The sequence below is a fragment of the Mycothermus thermophilus genome (assembly GCF_041956435.1).
Source record: "Mycothermus thermophilus strain CBS 625.91 unplaced genomic scaffold VTJ04scaffold_4, whole genome shotgun sequence".
NCBI lineage: Eukaryota > Fungi > Ascomycota > Sordariomycetes > Sordariales > Chaetomiaceae > Mycothermus > Mycothermus thermophilus.
Genome location: NW_027191430.1, coordinates 3500147 through 3515504, shown reverse-complemented (window position 1 = coordinate 3515504; position 15358 = coordinate 3500147). Strand labels below are relative to the sequence as shown.

The 15358-nt window shown below is 54.0% G+C and overlaps 8 protein-coding genes across 8 annotated transcripts; 4 read left to right on the top strand and 4 right to left on the bottom strand.

The window, feature by feature from the left end:
* Positions 1-848: 848 nt before the first annotated feature.
* Positions 849-1169, bottom strand: VTJ04DRAFT_6990 (uncharacterized protein; the record flags this gene model as incomplete). Its single annotated transcript, XM_069365268.1, has 1 exon — positions 849-1169. The coding sequence occupies one exon, from the start codon at positions 1167-1169 to the stop codon at positions 849-851; it is 321 nt and encodes a 106-aa protein (XP_069219012.1).
* A 49-nt stretch (positions 1170-1218) lies between these two features.
* Positions 1219-3222, top strand: VTJ04DRAFT_6989 (uncharacterized protein; the record flags this gene model as incomplete). Its single annotated transcript, XM_069365266.1, has 16 exons — positions 1219-1233; positions 1304-1334; positions 1403-1532; positions 1598-1746; positions 1809-1927; positions 1984-2005; positions 2058-2152; positions 2216-2248; positions 2308-2333; positions 2396-2416; positions 2472-2525; positions 2585-2694; positions 2747-2808; positions 2861-2922; positions 2984-3077; positions 3139-3222. 16 exons carry the CDS (start codon positions 1219-1221, stop codon positions 3220-3222), a joined length of 1107 nt encoding a protein of 368 aa, XP_069219011.1.
* Positions 3223-4292: 1070 nt separating this feature from the next.
* Positions 4293-4544, bottom strand: VTJ04DRAFT_6988 (uncharacterized protein; the record flags this gene model as incomplete). The annotated part of the gene is made up of 1 exon (XM_069365265.1): positions 4293-4544. The coding sequence occupies one exon, from the start codon at positions 4542-4544 to the stop codon at positions 4293-4295; it is 252 nt and encodes an 83-aa protein (XP_069219010.1).
* Positions 4545-5042: 498 nt separating this feature from the next.
* On the top strand, positions 5043-5376 carry VTJ04DRAFT_6987 (uncharacterized protein; the record flags this gene model as incomplete). Its single annotated transcript, XM_069365264.1, has 2 exons — positions 5043-5087; positions 5143-5376. 2 exons carry the CDS (start codon positions 5043-5045, stop codon positions 5374-5376), a joined length of 279 nt encoding a protein of 92 aa, XP_069219009.1.
* A 1178-nt stretch (positions 5377-6554) lies between these two features.
* VTJ04DRAFT_6986 (mitochondrial 54S ribosomal protein mL57) lies at positions 6555-7509 on the bottom strand (the record flags this gene model as incomplete). The annotated part of the gene is made up of 3 exons (XM_069365263.1): positions 6555-6698; positions 6776-7008; positions 7083-7509. The coding sequence occupies 3 exons, from the start codon at positions 7507-7509 to the stop codon at positions 6555-6557; spliced, it is 804 nt and encodes a 267-aa protein (XP_069219008.1).
* A 579-nt stretch (positions 7510-8088) lies between these two features.
* VTJ04DRAFT_6985 (uncharacterized protein) lies at positions 8089-9759 on the top strand (the record flags this gene model as incomplete). Its single annotated transcript, XM_069365262.1, has 1 exon — positions 8089-9759. The coding sequence occupies one exon, from the start codon at positions 8089-8091 to the stop codon at positions 9757-9759; it is 1671 nt and encodes a 556-aa protein (XP_069219007.1).
* A 380-nt stretch (positions 9760-10139) lies between these two features.
* VTJ04DRAFT_6984 (uncharacterized protein) lies at positions 10140-11740 on the bottom strand (the record flags this gene model as incomplete). Its single annotated transcript, XM_069365261.1, has 2 exons — positions 10140-11497; positions 11605-11740. 2 exons carry the CDS (start codon positions 11738-11740, stop codon positions 10140-10142), a joined length of 1494 nt encoding a protein of 497 aa, XP_069219006.1.
* A 1433-nt stretch (positions 11741-13173) lies between these two features.
* On the top strand, positions 13174-14666 carry VTJ04DRAFT_6983 (uncharacterized protein; the record flags this gene model as incomplete). Its single annotated transcript, XM_069365260.1, has 3 exons — positions 13174-13888; positions 13954-14280; positions 14356-14666. The coding sequence occupies 3 exons, from the start codon at positions 13174-13176 to the stop codon at positions 14664-14666; spliced, it is 1353 nt and encodes a 450-aa protein (XP_069219005.1).
* Between the last annotated feature and the right edge of the window lie 692 nt (positions 14667-15358).

Below are 15358 nucleotides of genomic sequence, written 5' to 3'. Positions count from 1 at the left end.
TTAGTCGAAGGCTGTGGTGCTTAGTGACCGAGACGGTAGGTACGGAGGAGCATAGAGAGAAAGACACTCAAAGCCAGCGGCAGGGTCGTTGGATGTCGTCGTCTCGGGTTGCCCTTTGGCGCCCTGACGCGTCTCCCGGCAGCATCGGATTCTCGGCAGTCCAAGTTCGGCCTCGCCCATTCTCATGCAGGCGTGTGAAGCTCGCACCCGGCTCAAACCGAGGTCAGCTGGGCTTTCGCACCAAGGGCAGATCGTGTCAACGGGCTGAGCGTGTCAAGAGATTGGCCAGGCTGGCCCGGTGCGGACATGTCAGGCACAGCATCTGATGGCGGGTTTCCGGATCGTGCCGGTGCTGGGCCGAGCCAAGACCTCTGGATCCCGAACATGGTCAGAAACGATGGATTTCGCAGCCAGACGGCATTGTCGTGGACATGAGCACGGCCTGGTGGCACTCCGCGTGTCAATCCGCGTCGTTGCTCTATACAGAAACAAATACAAACACCCCCAAGACAATTGATAGCGCTCATTTCTCCCTGGGCCCATGATATTCCTGGGCGGCGGGCTCCTTGCCCGGTCTTCCCGTCGCTCCTGGCATGACCACAATCGAGATCGGAAGCTGGGTGGGGCATTCGGCCAGATTGTGACGTAAACTCTGGTGCCGCTTAGTGTGCAATTCGGTGGGGTGTCCGGCGCCGAGACGGCAGGACCCCCCACTTCCCAATGGCCCCCCCAATTCCTGCCCCGCGGCGGGCAACGACAGGGACGGACCCGATATCCATGGCTGGAGCGATCTCAACAACGCTCTGAGCCTGGAAGGGAAAGCTATCGGCCGACCCCGCATCCGACCCTCAGGTCATTCCAAGCTTGGTCCCCATTGAAATGCCATGGGAGTGCTCCGTCTTGCTCTCCGACATCGACGAATTCGACTTAGAGCTTGGAGCTGAAGTCACTTGAAGCTCTCCCCCGTGCGTCATATACAAATCCCTCATCGGACCCGGCCTATCATTTCTGCGAGACACGTTCCCCCCATTTTTTCTGTTCTCCGCCGTCAAGTATTTCTTGAGTCGGGATTGTTTGTTTTGTTGAGGCGCTGTCCATCGCAAACCCTCTGTCCAGCAACAAATTGGATTTACCCCGCCAATTGTTAGTTTCGAGACACAGCCAACCATTCGACCTTCCATCTATCCCATCTAACATCAACCATCCGCAGCCACCAAAATGGGTATCCTTGAGGTATGGAACACTCCAATTTGCAGAGTTTTGTCCTTCTATTTGTCTCTTTGCTGACATTGCGCCTGCATAGGACCTCAACCTGCCCGTCGGCGTCATCTATGGTGCGGAGTGCCTATCCGAAATCGGCATCGAGCGAAACATAGAGCTGACCACAATCACAATTCGGCAGGCGACGATGTGCTGAAGCTGTTCACCTACGCCCGTGAGAAGGGCTTCGCCATCCCGGCTGTCAACATTACCTCCTCCAGCACCGTCATCGCCGCTCTCGAGGCCGCCCGTGATGCCAAGGCCCCCATCATGTATGCTTCTCCGTGGCCCCCCATCTGAAACATATCCTTGATCGAGACTGACAGTCGATGGTCAGTCTGCAGGCCAGCCAGGGCGGTTCCGCCTACTTCGCCGGCAAGGGTGTGAAGGACAGCGCCGAGAAGCGGGAGGCGTCGGTTGGCGGTGCCATTGCTGCTGCCCACTTCATCCGCGCCGTTGCCCCTCTCTATGGCATTCCTGTCATCCGTACGTCAACACGCTCTTCCTGTTCACGAGCCAGATCAGCGGTCGCTGACGTACATTTCTAGTCCATACCGACCACTGCGCCAAGAAGCTGCTCCCGTGGCTCGACGGCATGCTCGATGAGGATGAAAAGTTTTTCAAGCAGAATGGCGTCCCCCTCTTCTCTTCGCACATGATTGACCTGGTACGTTCTCCCGGCTCCACACATGGAAATGTCATTCTTCATACTAACTTGCGTAGTCCGGTAGGTTTATTCGGCGCGGTTCATATTGCTGCCTGCAAAATTCCCATGTGTGTACTAATAACACCTCTAGAGGAGCCTGTCGATGAGAACATCAGCACCTGCGTTTCGTACCTCAAGCGCATGGCCCCCATGAAGCAATGGCTCGAGATGGAGATTGGCATCACTGTATGATGGCGAACCCCCCGGCCTATTGTCGTCACGAGAACGCATGCTGACAGTGCTATGCAGGGCGGCGAAGAGGATGGTGTCGACAACACTGGCGTATGTCGTGGGAAGAATCATTTGTCCTCTGATCCTGGGCGCTGACGCATGTTTTGCAGGTTGACAATGCCGCTCTCTATACTCAGTGAGTTTTGCCACCTAATCGCAGCAGGTCACTCTTAGGCCATGACTAACGCGGCTCGCTAGACCCGAGGATATCTGGAAGATGTGGGTTCATCACTTGCCATGGCTATCAGCGGCACGGAGCTAACGGCTGGTGTAGTGAGCAAGCCTTCCGCCCTATCTCTAACTACTTCTCGATCGCTGCCGCCTTTGGGTAATTATATCTGCTTCATCTATCTTGTGCCATTGCCTGTACTGACGAATTTCCGACAGTAACGTGCACGGCGTGTATGCCCCTGGCAATGTCCGCCTTCACCCCGAGCTCCTTGGCAAGCACCAGGCCTATGTCTCTCAGCAGCTTGGTGGCAAGGAGGAGAAGCCCGGTATGACAGTCAACATTCCAGGATGAGTTTCGATATTGGCTGACCCTGCCAGTCTTCTTCGTGTTCCATGGAGGCTCCGGCTCAAGCAAGGAGGAATACCGCATTGCCATCAGCGTAAGCCCTACGGCCAAACCCAGTTACCTGCCGCGATACTGACAGGCGATAGCATGGTGTGGTCAAGGTCAATGTCGACACCGATCTTCAGTGGGCGTATCTGACTGGCATCCGGTTCGTGCTGTCCTGATGTGTCTTCCTCTTCTGATATGCTTTGACTGACAAACGACCGCAGTGACTACATCACCAAGAACATCGACTACCTCAAGACCCAGGTCGGAAACCCCGAGGGCCCCAACAAGCCCAACAAGAAGAAGTACGATCCCAGGGTAAGCACTCCCTCATATCTGGTTGTACTTTTTGCAGGCTAGGCTTCTTGACACGTCACAGGTCTGGGTTCGCGAGGGTGAGAAGACAATGTCCGCCAGGGTAACGGAGCTTCTCCACGATTTTGGCGCTGCTGGCACTCTGTGATAGGTTACACTTGGCAATCATGGCCGAGGCGTTGTGGTCCCGAGATTGGCCAGGAGTTGGATGGAGATGCAGAGGGCGGAAACCCGCGGTCAGCTTCAGCCAGCATGGGATAGGAGAGATCAGAAAGTACCCGCGACCTAGATCGTCGGGAGAAATAGTAACAATACCCAATCCATCGGACATTGATGTACCTTGGTTGTTCTCAGTTTCCCCCGCCAAGTGCTCCAGCCCACGGAGGGATGCAGTATTAGCTGGAGTCTATGCATGGAAGGACGCTTTGCCACTACTAGCCGGCTGTCATATTAACATAGAGAGTCTCGGCCGGCAACAAGATCAGGTGAACAACGCGGCACCGTGACATTGCCCGAATGAGGTGGCAATCCATCACTGAATCCCTGCTTCCACAGCCCAGGTATCCGATACATCACATCCGAACAAGCTGGTTTTTCAAAATGCTGAGGTAGCCAGAAGAGTGAGATGGCTCGAAATCATTTGGTCCACGAAATGTCTTGTTTGGCATGGTGACAGAACGTGGACATCCTGGGCTGGCAGACATCTCGAGACATAGGGCGAGACGATGGAGGGCAGTGATGGGCCAAGAATCCCAAGCCTCGATCAGACAGGTTCTTGCTTCGCTCCAGTGTTTTCCCAACAGCATGCCTCCTCCTGAGTGGTGTTGGTGACCCTGAGGTAAACATCAACCATATCTAACAGGCTAGAATCAAGCGCCAGCCGACCTAGAACACTCGTGTTCTGTTATGGGGAAACATTAAACCACGTTCTCTGAATCACTGCCTTCCAATGGAGGATCTGATTGACAAACGATTGAGGCGGGTGGAAAAGCCATGCAGGAGCGGAGCAATGGAAGGTGTCGCCCCAAACGTATGAGTTGGTTGTCCAGCGGAGCGGTGCGCTACTGCAGCTCTGACGGGACCGTTGGACATCCTCAACTGGGGACCTTTTAGGTGGTCATCGCATCTTCAAATGAGCCAACCAGCCCACTGATGGGATATGAAGCGTTGGCTATCGGCAGACCGGAAGGTGTTCCGCGCTGCATGAGACTCCCCGCCTCACGCTAAGGTGTTCGTCGGATCGAGCTGCAGTCCAGCACAACAGTGGAGGTGGACAACAAACCATGACTTGGTGCCCAGTCGATCCGGCAGCTGCACCCGATCGCCACAGGCAGGATGGTACCTGTACGTACCAAGTTTCAAGATCTGCACGATCTGTCTTGCCGGCAGCACCCACAGACATACGCCGTTGCCGCGCTTGACATGTCGGCTCCTCGGCTTAGCTGACTGCCATGGCGGCCCAACGGCCATAGCTGAAGTGAAGCATCCAATGGGGCATCACCGCGCTTGCCGCCCTGCCACAAAGGAGGCGATCGGTGGTTCAGCTCCACAGTCCTGAAGAGCCATACATCGAATGGTGTGTAGACTACGCCACGTCAGCCCGCGGGGCCTTGCCAAGTAGCCATAACACGAGTTCCAGCCTCACATTCCCTTAGTGTCGTCGGGCTCCAACAAAGTCTCGGGGCATAGCAGCAGCGATGTTCTGTACAGACCGACTGGTTGGATGTAGGTGGATGGGGCGGGTGGATGAAAGGATCCTTGCCAACAACAACATCCGGAGGATCCCACATCGGAGTAGTGAAAGTGACATGGATAGAGAAACTTAAATAAGCAAATAATCTCCCGGCGTCTCGTCTTTTCCCTCGTCTTCACCAGCACAGACACACGCTGAAGCATCAAACCTCGATTTGACCTCCCACTCGTCACAACCCAAACTTAATCCCACCTCGTCACAAGCACCCCAACAAGATGCCGCTGTCGGCAGAGGAGCATCGCAAACTCTCCAGTTTAATTGTACGTGAGCACTATTAAAGCATGCAGTGACCAGAATGCTAATATACGGGGACAGAGGACGGTTAACAATCCTGTGGTGCCGAGGTCAACAAGCAAGTTAACAATTGGCCCGTACCCGCCAAAAGACAAGGAAACCCAGCTTCACCTCAAGGGAGGCGAGGTCTCCTTTTTTTGGCAAAAGGAAGACAGCGGCAACTACATCACGACGCATTCCGGCACTTGCAACCTCATAGTTCCTCCTGGTGTCGCGATTAGGGTGAATGGCGGTGAGGTCGAGTGGGACGACTAGCCGATCTCTCTCGTAACCCGCCCCCGAGCGTCGTCGTGTTGGACTACAGCAACCTCTAGAGCCCGCCTAGCGATTATACATCGTTCAGCAACGTCGATCTCCGCGGCTAATCACTGAGAACTGCCTGGTCGCGACCTGTCAAGGCACGAAGCATCTGAGATGGTACAGTCCGACTTGGGACTGAGGAAATGGACTCGGGCGGCGACTAGGAGGAGCCAGGAACTCACCAGATCAGAGAAGCATCGCAGCCATTGGGTTGGCCAATGCGGTCCTGGGAACCTGTTTGGCACATCAATCGGGTGGGGTTTTTGCATTTGATTTGGAAAGTTTGGGTTTGGGATACTTGATTTGGCCTTTTCGGATCATGTACGACATTGGCAACGCATTCATTCGTTTCAGCCACGGTGCATTTTGATGGGTTGGCAGTACTACAATTGCATTCTTTCTGCGTTTCATCACATATTTTACCTAGAGCAAAATTGTCTGGATTACCAGACTCTGCCTGCCGCCATCCCTTTTTACAACCTCATTTCATTGTGTTTTGTGACTGTCATAAAAACTCTGCTTCTCCCCCCCAGACTGTGCCCATGTATTTCACATGGCTCGATCGAGGTCAGGTAGGTGACAGCCAGCCTTGTTCTGTAGTCTCGCAGGATGGCCAACTCGACTATTACCAAACTCATATATTTTGCTCTCATCCTAAAGATGCGGTATGCACAATAGAGAGACGGCCAATTTCGGAGCCCGATGATCCCTCCTAGGATCTCAAGGCACCTGGGGTAATTAATCAGCGATGTTGATTTGTGATTGCTATATCGACAGACGGCTGTATATCTTGTGTCTGGATTTCATCTCCATCCAACCCGACTTGAGGGCCAGAGAGACACAGTAATACTTGCGTACCGGACTAATGAAGGACCAGGCCGACGTTCAGGATAAAAAGAGGGATTTCCCCTTCTCTGCTTGCACAACCACTAACAGCACGGTCGCCTTGAGACATCGGGTCAATACATACTCCCTGACCAACCCTCCGCGTCTCACATCGGAGATTTGAGAGGCACAGAACAGAACAGCAATCAAACGGGGGCATTGCGGTTGCCCAGCCACATATCCTCACACCCACATTCATATGGTACAGGATATCAGGTACAAAGTCTATCATTACACAGGCATACAGTTTACGCCCCAAGCCTTCGAAGAATCTTTTCCCGGACAACCTGTTGAGCTACTTCTGCGCCGTGTTGCAGGGATATGGCGCCAATAATGGCAAAGAGCGAGGTATTAAGGACAACTGTCAGACCCGACCCTTCAAGGTTTTCGGGCTGGAGAGGGACAAACAGCTCGTCAGCTATTTCTTTTACCAACAAGTCAAGCAGGCCGGGGCTGCAAGCTGACATACCATTTTCGGCTTCCACCGGACGACCTCAAGCATCCCGACATCCAGAGCGAGCTTCGCAAGCTTCTCTTTTGATACAATGTCCCGGGGTTGGCGAGCCTGGAGTTTGTCGACGTTTGCAAGAGCAGGGTGTTGGAACGGCTCGCGGCCAAATTCATCCTGAGCCAGTGAGTTCCGCCGAGTCGCCGGTGAGACCATAATGTGGCGTGTTGTCTCAAGCGCAAGAATCAACCGGCCTGCAAGTAAAACGAACCACGTTAGCACGTCTTCTTTTCCTCTACTCTTTTCAAACCGGGAGCTGAGCACCCACCAAAGTATGCGAGCCTCGTGTTGAACCCTCTCCTTCCCTGATCGAAGCTCTTGTGCGTGACAGCCAGCCACTTGATCTCGTCTGGCAACATGGTATCGCCCTTGGCCCCCAGCAGGCGGTTGTACATGGCATCAAGTTTGGCGGGGTCCTCGTTGTTGTGCCAGATTTTCCTGGCGGGGTTCTTCACAATGTTGATCGAGAACCCCGGACCCTTCATCCTTTCTGGCGTGTATGACCAGCGCGGCCGTTGCTGCTGCTGCCCGGCGGTCGACTCGGGAGCTTCAGAATCGCATCTTGCTGGCGAGGAAGAGAGCTGGCGGGCGCCCAGCACCGAAGGTCTCGAGAAGGCCGAATGCGAGGAACAGGCACATTGTCGTACGGCCTGAGTGGTCGCCGAAAGGACGGTTCGTGAGGGATGAGGGGGCATTGGGGTCGAGTCGCTGGAATTCGGAAGAGCGTTTATCTGGGAGGCCGGCGTCTCGACGCTTGCGGAGCTCTGGGCTGCTGGTGTTGAAGTCCCAAGCCCGTGATTTTTTTCGGGATCCAGGTTGCCAAGCACTCCGGCGGAACGTGGGGTTGCTGGGACACGTAAAGTACGCGTAACAAGGTGTAATTGCATGCCCCATCAGGTGCGTAAATTACACAGTTCGGGCTGGTGAGGTGGGGCGTGTCGCCTCGTCCAATTGACCAATGACATTTGATTCGCCTGGAGCCTTGCCTCGCACCTCACCGTCCTTTGACACCTCAGAACCATGAAACATCCAAACACAAGTTCTCCACGTGAATTTGTTCTTTATCGATCTGACCCGTGCATCCTTGTTCCAGCTTTACCAAAGCACCCGAACACCAACCTGAGATTCCCAGATTGCTTTCACAACTTCAGTTCGAAGACCCTATTATGATCTTGGGCGTGTGTTCCTAGCACCCAAGCACAAGTCCTGCTCACATCCTCGAAGCGCCAACAGAGCAGTACATACGAGGCGCCATCCATTGGTCACTCGCCGCTATGTCATCTACCGCGCCGTCAGCACCAACTCCTGGTCCACGCAGTGACGATCATAACAGAGCAGCGTCCCTGCGGGAGCAACTCGCATCCGCCCTCCCCCAAGGCTACAAGTTTGGCATCCATCATATCTCAACACCCCCAACGCGCACCGAGCCCCTGTGCCCTGCTCCACCAGGTCAGCGCCCCGACAAGACGTACAGGGAGAGCCATTTTCTCGCCATCTCAATCTACCCTCCTGACAAGTCCACTGCTGCTGCTCCCGCTAAACGCTCCTTGCCGGGTGCCGACCAAGCAAAGCCCCCAGAAGTCCGCTATCGGACGCTGGCTTTTGCTATCGAGGTCTATGTGTTCACCACCGCCTTCCAGACTACTATTTTTGTCTCCAAAGCGGATTCGACGGGTTATCTCCATCTGCTCGGTCTGCCCAAGGATGCACCATCACCGATCCGCCAGGTCTGCGCAACCTTCCTTGCCTATCTTCTTGATCACCGGCGCCGCGACCATGTCCAGTCCGTTGTAAATTTGTTCGCCCGCGCGCAATCGCAATATCTCTTCCCCGGAAGCGTTCGCAATAGCGGCAAACATGTCCTCGACGACTGGGGGCTTGTTCGGTGGTGGTGCAAGGTTCTCACCCCTCTCATGGAAGGATTAAGCAATGAAGCGTGGGCCTCGGCAATGGGTTACCTGCTGGTTCCGGGGTTGGAGGAGACAGAAATGCGTGCATTCATCCCGAGGACGCGTGCGAGCGCTGCCAACTGGACTATCGGCCACCCGTTGGAGCGCATATCACATTATAGTCGTGACCAAGGACAGGTACCTCCGCGATGTCTTATTCCCGGCTACCCCGACGACCCCAAGGCACGGTTCCGTGACGAGCTCGATGAAGAAGTCTCCAATCAGAAACGTGCCATCGCATCTTGGAAAAGCGTCAAGTCCTTGGAGCAATTCTGGGAGATGATGGCCTTCCGACAGGAGTGCTCCAGTGGTCGCCTGACCGGGTTTGTCTGGTTGGTCTTTGAGCCTAGCCCTCTGGATGCCACGGCACAACCTCGTCTGCCCAAGCTCAAGTCGACCCCATCCAAAGATGACAAGAGGAAGAAGAAGAAAAAGAAAAAGCTCTCTGGCCGGATCGTCCCGCGTGCACCCAGGATAAAAACCCATGTTCGTAACTCGCTTGTCAACCGTCCCACTATGACAGCATACTACTACTGGCCACCCGAAGGTCGCGGTGACAAGATCGTGAGCGAGAAAGATTACAAGCGCATCATGGAACTTCTCCTCCATCTTGACTTCTCCACGTTCGACAAGGCGGTTGGAAGCACGCGCAGGTGGCTCAACGAAGCTGGTATGGGCGATGGCGCGCTGGGCGACGTCGATGTCGTGGGTCAATCACTTGTTTCTGGCTCGCGTACAACCGACGGAGCCGCAACTGTCGGGTCAGGTGTTCCAGTAACCAACCTGACTAATTTGGTCAGGAGGAAAAATGTTCCTCGTCCATCCGAACCTGAGAGCAAGCAAATATCAGAACCAAGAGAACCAGGCAACCCAGAATCTACAGCCAGCTCATCAACCCCGCAACAAGTCAATACCCTGAGCGGCACCCTGGTCAGGAAGAAAAAGAAGGATGTTCAACCTGCGGATACACAGGGTCCTGAGATTGGTCGGGTATGAACTCAAGATTGTGTGTTGAGCATATTAATATAACAACCATTGCTTTGCAGCATGATCACTGGATCAGCCTATCCCGGTGTACTTCTTTGGCTCGAAAGGAGGGGCGAGGGGTTAGTTGAATATGAGCAGTTAGTTGAGCCAAATACCTGTTATTCTGGCGTAATCGGTGAGAGAGGCAGCGGGCTTTGCATGTGGTCATCATCGTGTCGTCGTCCAGGGATATACACATGCCGCGCACTTCGTCTACTCGGATCCACAATAGCGAACATGTATCTCTGCCAAGATATGAATGCACGATTTCACAGATTTTCGTCACCGTATTGTCATGGCTGTCTGTGGTAGTACATACATCTGGGGTCGTTTTGCAGCCACCTGAATCTTCACAACCGCCGCCTCTTCACTGATCGCTTGTCTTCGGGTTCATCCGAAACCGACGAGGAGGCGTGCTTTGCGGAGCTTAGTTGGTGCTGGATCCAAGCTTGCGCCTCCCGAAGGAGCTTCTTTTCCCCCATCCTCACAACAACTGCCATCTCTTGCGCTCGTGATAGATTGCCTCCTAGAATCTTTTCATCCTCCTCCAGTGATGTCGCATACTGCTGTTCCCTCGCCCGGAACGCACCCAGCACGACATCCAGGTAAAGCTCCTTGCGCCTGTCTTTATCTTCCAGGAGCTCCTCAGCGAGCCTGGAGTTGCCGAACTTCTTTGCTGCCTTGACAAGTGACTTGAACTGGGCACCTAACTCGTCGGGAAGGCTGGAGAAGACGGCATCGCCATGTAGCTGCCCGGTGGGATCCGGTTCTTCCCCAACGCGCTCAAGTACAAAACTCTCCTCGAAGTCGTCATCTGATCGGACGCGCTGTCTGGCCTTCTCCCATGCCGATGGAGATATTTCGCTGATGAGCCGGGTTTTCAATTCCATCTCGACAAGGTCCCAGGGCAGCTCAACGACGTCATACCGACTGTGCTTGGGCGTGACATAGCCGTATCGTCTCAACAACTCGCTGTTTGGAAGCGGCCCGTAGTAGTTCAGAATCTCCTCCCCAGCTTTGATATCCCGCAAAGCGGTTGCCGTAAGTGCTTCCTCGCCATGGTTGATGTGTGCGTTGAACTCGGCATCCGCGTTCAGCATATCCGCCATAGGGACCATCCCCAGCATCGTCCTGCCCTCCTTGTCCTCAACCCAGCCGTCCCCATCCTCGTCGCCCGTTGCGTCATTGTTTTCGTCGTCCTCGAGGTCAAAGGCGTAGGCCATGATGGCACTTCCCATGTGGTGTGCCAACCCGAGGAGCTGCTCGTCATCTAGCTTATGGCTACCTGAAGGGAAGAACACATCTTCGTGTGCTCTTATGACAGGGATAATCTTGGTGGTGATCATCCGATCTGCCTCCTCTTTCCCAATTTTGGTGGCGAGGGCACTTGCTTGCAATTCCGAAACCTCAACGTTCGACCAAAACATGGGCGTGTCGAAGGCGGAGGGCAACACGTCTAGGTACGGCTTCCAGCGCGAGCCTCCTCCCCGCAAGTGCTCGTAGATCATCACCAAAATCAGGAGGGTCCAAGAGTCCTGGGAAGACCCGGATGACTCCCCATTCTCGGTGTTGGACTCAATGTCGCCATCGGCGTCCAGATCAAAAATGCCCGGGATCTTCTCTCTGAGGGACGAAGTTGCTGTGCAGATGATGGCATCTCGGGGAATGGTAAACAGGACCGTGTCTGCGGCGATATCGTTTTTTGCAACTATAGGACTTCTTAGCACATCGCCATGCTTATGGAGTAGCCGATTGCCTCTGACAACACAATAACATCAGAATAGGGGATTGCGGTCTCTACTCGTCACCACTCACCAATTCCCCTGCCAGCATTGCGTCCCCGCAAGTCCTCAATACTTATCAAGTCTGAGCGAAACGTGGCGCCGGGCAGGGCAAGAAACCAACCCAAGAAGGCACGGGTACGGTCATCGAACCCGTCATTATCCCCCATGTCGATATTGGTGCCGGTTCTGTCACGTATGCCTCAAAGGTAGTTGTCTAATATTGCAAGTCATAAACCGGGACCAGGAAGCCGCTTTGTTTTGTTGAGTTTATCCATCAGGGAAAGTTTGAAAAAAATTTGGTCCTCGTGTCAAATTAGACGGAAGTAGCATTAGGTAACCCTAACCCAGAACACAACGCATCACACTGTCTTGCCATGGTTCCAGTTAGTTTGAACAATATTATTATCTCGAGCCATCCTGCCAACAGAATGTTGGGCTAAATTGTCAGGCACTTCGGTAAGGTGTGCCACTAGGCCTACCAAGGTAGATAACTCTGAGCGAGGTCTGCTCAGCTTCTCACTTTGAGGCTCTGTTAAGCTGTGGCCGCCGTCCGGTTTGAAATGACGGGATTTTGTTCTTGATAACTCACCCAACTGTTCACTTAATTACTGTATTAAGAGGTGACATCCATCCATGGAGCACTATATTGACACCTATCCGAGAAATCGGCATGTGAGTTCACATCCCCTCCTGCTTTTACCGAATCCTACATGTGCACGCAGACATAAGGGACAAAATGACTTCGGTTTGGCCAGGGAGAGTTCCATCCAGCCCATCTCCAAATATTCAAATGTGGACGTGACCAGATTACCACCTGGATAGATTCTTCCTTTGCGACCCGATTAGGTAGCCGGCCTAGCACGGAGTAGTGCCCAACCAGTGACTCAGATACCCAAGGTAGTTGTACCTAGGTAATTCTCTAGACTGACGTCTTTCCGACGACGATGCGATGATGCTCTTGTCCCGGCATGACGCAGTGCAGCTTCTACTCTCGCTGTACCCTCCACCCGGCAGCTATGTTCAGTCTGTAGGTATTTGCTTCCATGCTTGAGTTTGTTTCGCGTATGAACTGAGGCTCTTGCCACTTGCCAATCTCAAAGTGCAGCCAGGAGTATCAGTGCGGGGATAACATCGATTCGTCAGGCAGCATGTGGGTGTCAGGTCCTTCAGCGACCAACCCCGCGGCGAAGGAACGTTGCTCCTCTCGTGGTGTCCCACCTGGCATGATGTTTTTAGTTAGCGCGCCCTGGCTGGCCCATTCACATGCCGGCGGTTCCATCTGCTTGGAGGGGTTGCAAACCCACCTCAGCATGTGGCACGCAGTGGACCGCAACCACAGCACAACCACAACGCATTGCATTGCCGCCGTACCACACACCGCTCTTCCGCATCTGCGCCTCTGCGGACGCCGTCTCACCAGCCACTCAAGAGTGAGGCGCCCCTCAAACATTTGGGCTCACAGTCTCAGATGTCACTCAATCCTCAAGCCTGGCTCACGAGGCCGTCAAACTCCCGACAGGCAAGACGTCACGACGAAACCCACACGAACACTGATTGGCCGCTCCGCCATCTAGACACTCTACAGCTCCCACCAAAAGTGATGGCCCTGTTTCCAGAATGGCTATTTCGCTCAATACGCCGCGATACCATCGCTCATAGCCCCATCTTGGCCATCGAGAGGCTTAACTCACACCCGCGGCCCTTGCCCGAGGAGGACAAGGAAGTCCTGGTCGGCGCAGTCCTCACGATGAGCGCCAGCCTGAACCTCGCCCTGGGCATGCTTCAGGAGCTGCTCCCTCAGGAACAATCAAGAGAGCGCCTTGGTGAAGTTCTATGTCCGACACTCGGGCAGCTCCTTGCGTCCCTGGAAAAAGTCTTACCCGAACTCGATCAGAAACATTCAGTCCATGGAATGGGTACAACATCTGGAACTGGTGCCTCACCTCCTCGTACATCACAAAACCCCTCTCATGTCCAAGGAAACCGTCATTCACCAAATAGGCGTCATTATGCGACGGTGGCAACCCATCGTCACCCGGTCCCTATTCGCCTGCCTCTGGAGCCGCGTTCTCCGGGAGCCTCGGCGAGACCGCCGTCACGGCAACAAGGGAGGGTGCGGTCTGGACGGTTTTTGCCAGTGAGTGCTAGGCAGGACACGGATACAGAGGATGAGGCCATCAACGCACCGAGTAAACCAGACACTCGGTTAATGCAGTCACTTCGCGCGGAAATGCGCGTGCAAGCCGCCATCCATGTCGCCATTGAATCACTCGAGTTTGCTGAGGGCCAGTTGAAAGTCATGAGAATGGGAGGTGGTGAGTGGCCAACAGGACTGCCCCCTTCTGCTGACAGAGCAGGCACTCATTTCACCCCGATGCAGATATGAACCTTGTCCAGAAGCACTTTTACGAAGGCTACAATCGCCTGCTGCTCCGGGCACTCCATTTGCAACAGCAGCAAGAAGTGGTGTCGTCCACCGGCAGAGGTCATCCATCTCCACAAACGCCGCCGGAGGTGCGAATCAACGGTCACCAATCCCGACATGATATTGCCCCTCAGCCACCACCATCAATCCTATTGACCGGTGCCACCACCCGTCCGAAATCGGCGAACAGCGCTATCCGGAGCAACGGGGTAGTCTTCGCTGACAACCCAGAATCCCGCCCATTGCCAAGGAGAAATACAATACAGGGCACCCAAGCAGAGTGTAAGTACCTTTCCCCAGGCTCAATACTATGTTGATCTCGTCAAGCATAGCATCAGCTTACTAACAGCAATGTAGCCCTCGAGCCATTGTCAGAACGGCCTCCTCTTCGACGCCGATTGTCTTTGGCGGAAGAATTGGCTATGGCGGCAGAGGAATCTGAAAGCGGCAACCAGTACGAGACCTCAGAAGCAGAACTCGCAAGCTCGGCAAGCGAGCTAGAAGACTCAGAAATTGAGACACCTAGCGCCTATGGGAAGACGGTCAGGGAGGACAGCATTTGCAGTAGACCAAGTGACGATGGGAGTGATAGCGAAGAAAGTAAAGGGAGTGAGGACAGGACACTTGACTTATCATCAACGGTAACCAACAGCATATTACCCAAGTGATACATTTAGCTAGGGATACTTAAGATATCCAAAGAAGCACATACAAATGAAGAAAAAAATAACAAAAAAAAGAAACCATGCTGAGGGATTAATCGTGACGTGTCAGGTACGCAGAGACTGATTGGTAGATTCACCTGCGAAGTGGGGTCGAGACTGGACGGGTAAAAGAAACCCGCCCGACCTCTAGGTCCTTGAGAATTCCTCCCTCCTCAAGGTTCAGTCTTCTCAATCTACAGAGGATAGAATCCAACACAGTGGTCACCCTTATCCTAAAGACTCTGATCATCTCCCCTGACAACGTCCTATTCCCTGACAGATTCTGAACCTTCCCCTTAGTGTCAACCGAGATACCATCGAGTCACAGTCGAACCGCCAGCGAACGCGGCGCACGGTATAGTCATGAGCCTCAAAGAGCGGCTCTTCACCCCAGTGATGGCTCTCCCGGGCAAAGATCTCGTCATTCGAGAGACTCGTCCTCTTCACTCTCCGAATTAGGAACAACTCCTGAACGGCCTGAGTCCACTCCTGAGCTGCGTTCAGAAACCGCTACCTCAACTACCTCAGCCGGTGACCTTTTGGTGGCTGCGAGGGCCCGAATCCGGCAACTTGAACTTCTCCAGGATGCCCAACGACAAATGGAAGACCTGGAGAAACGATTAGGGCTCTCCGTTAAAAGACCCTCGAAACGGCCG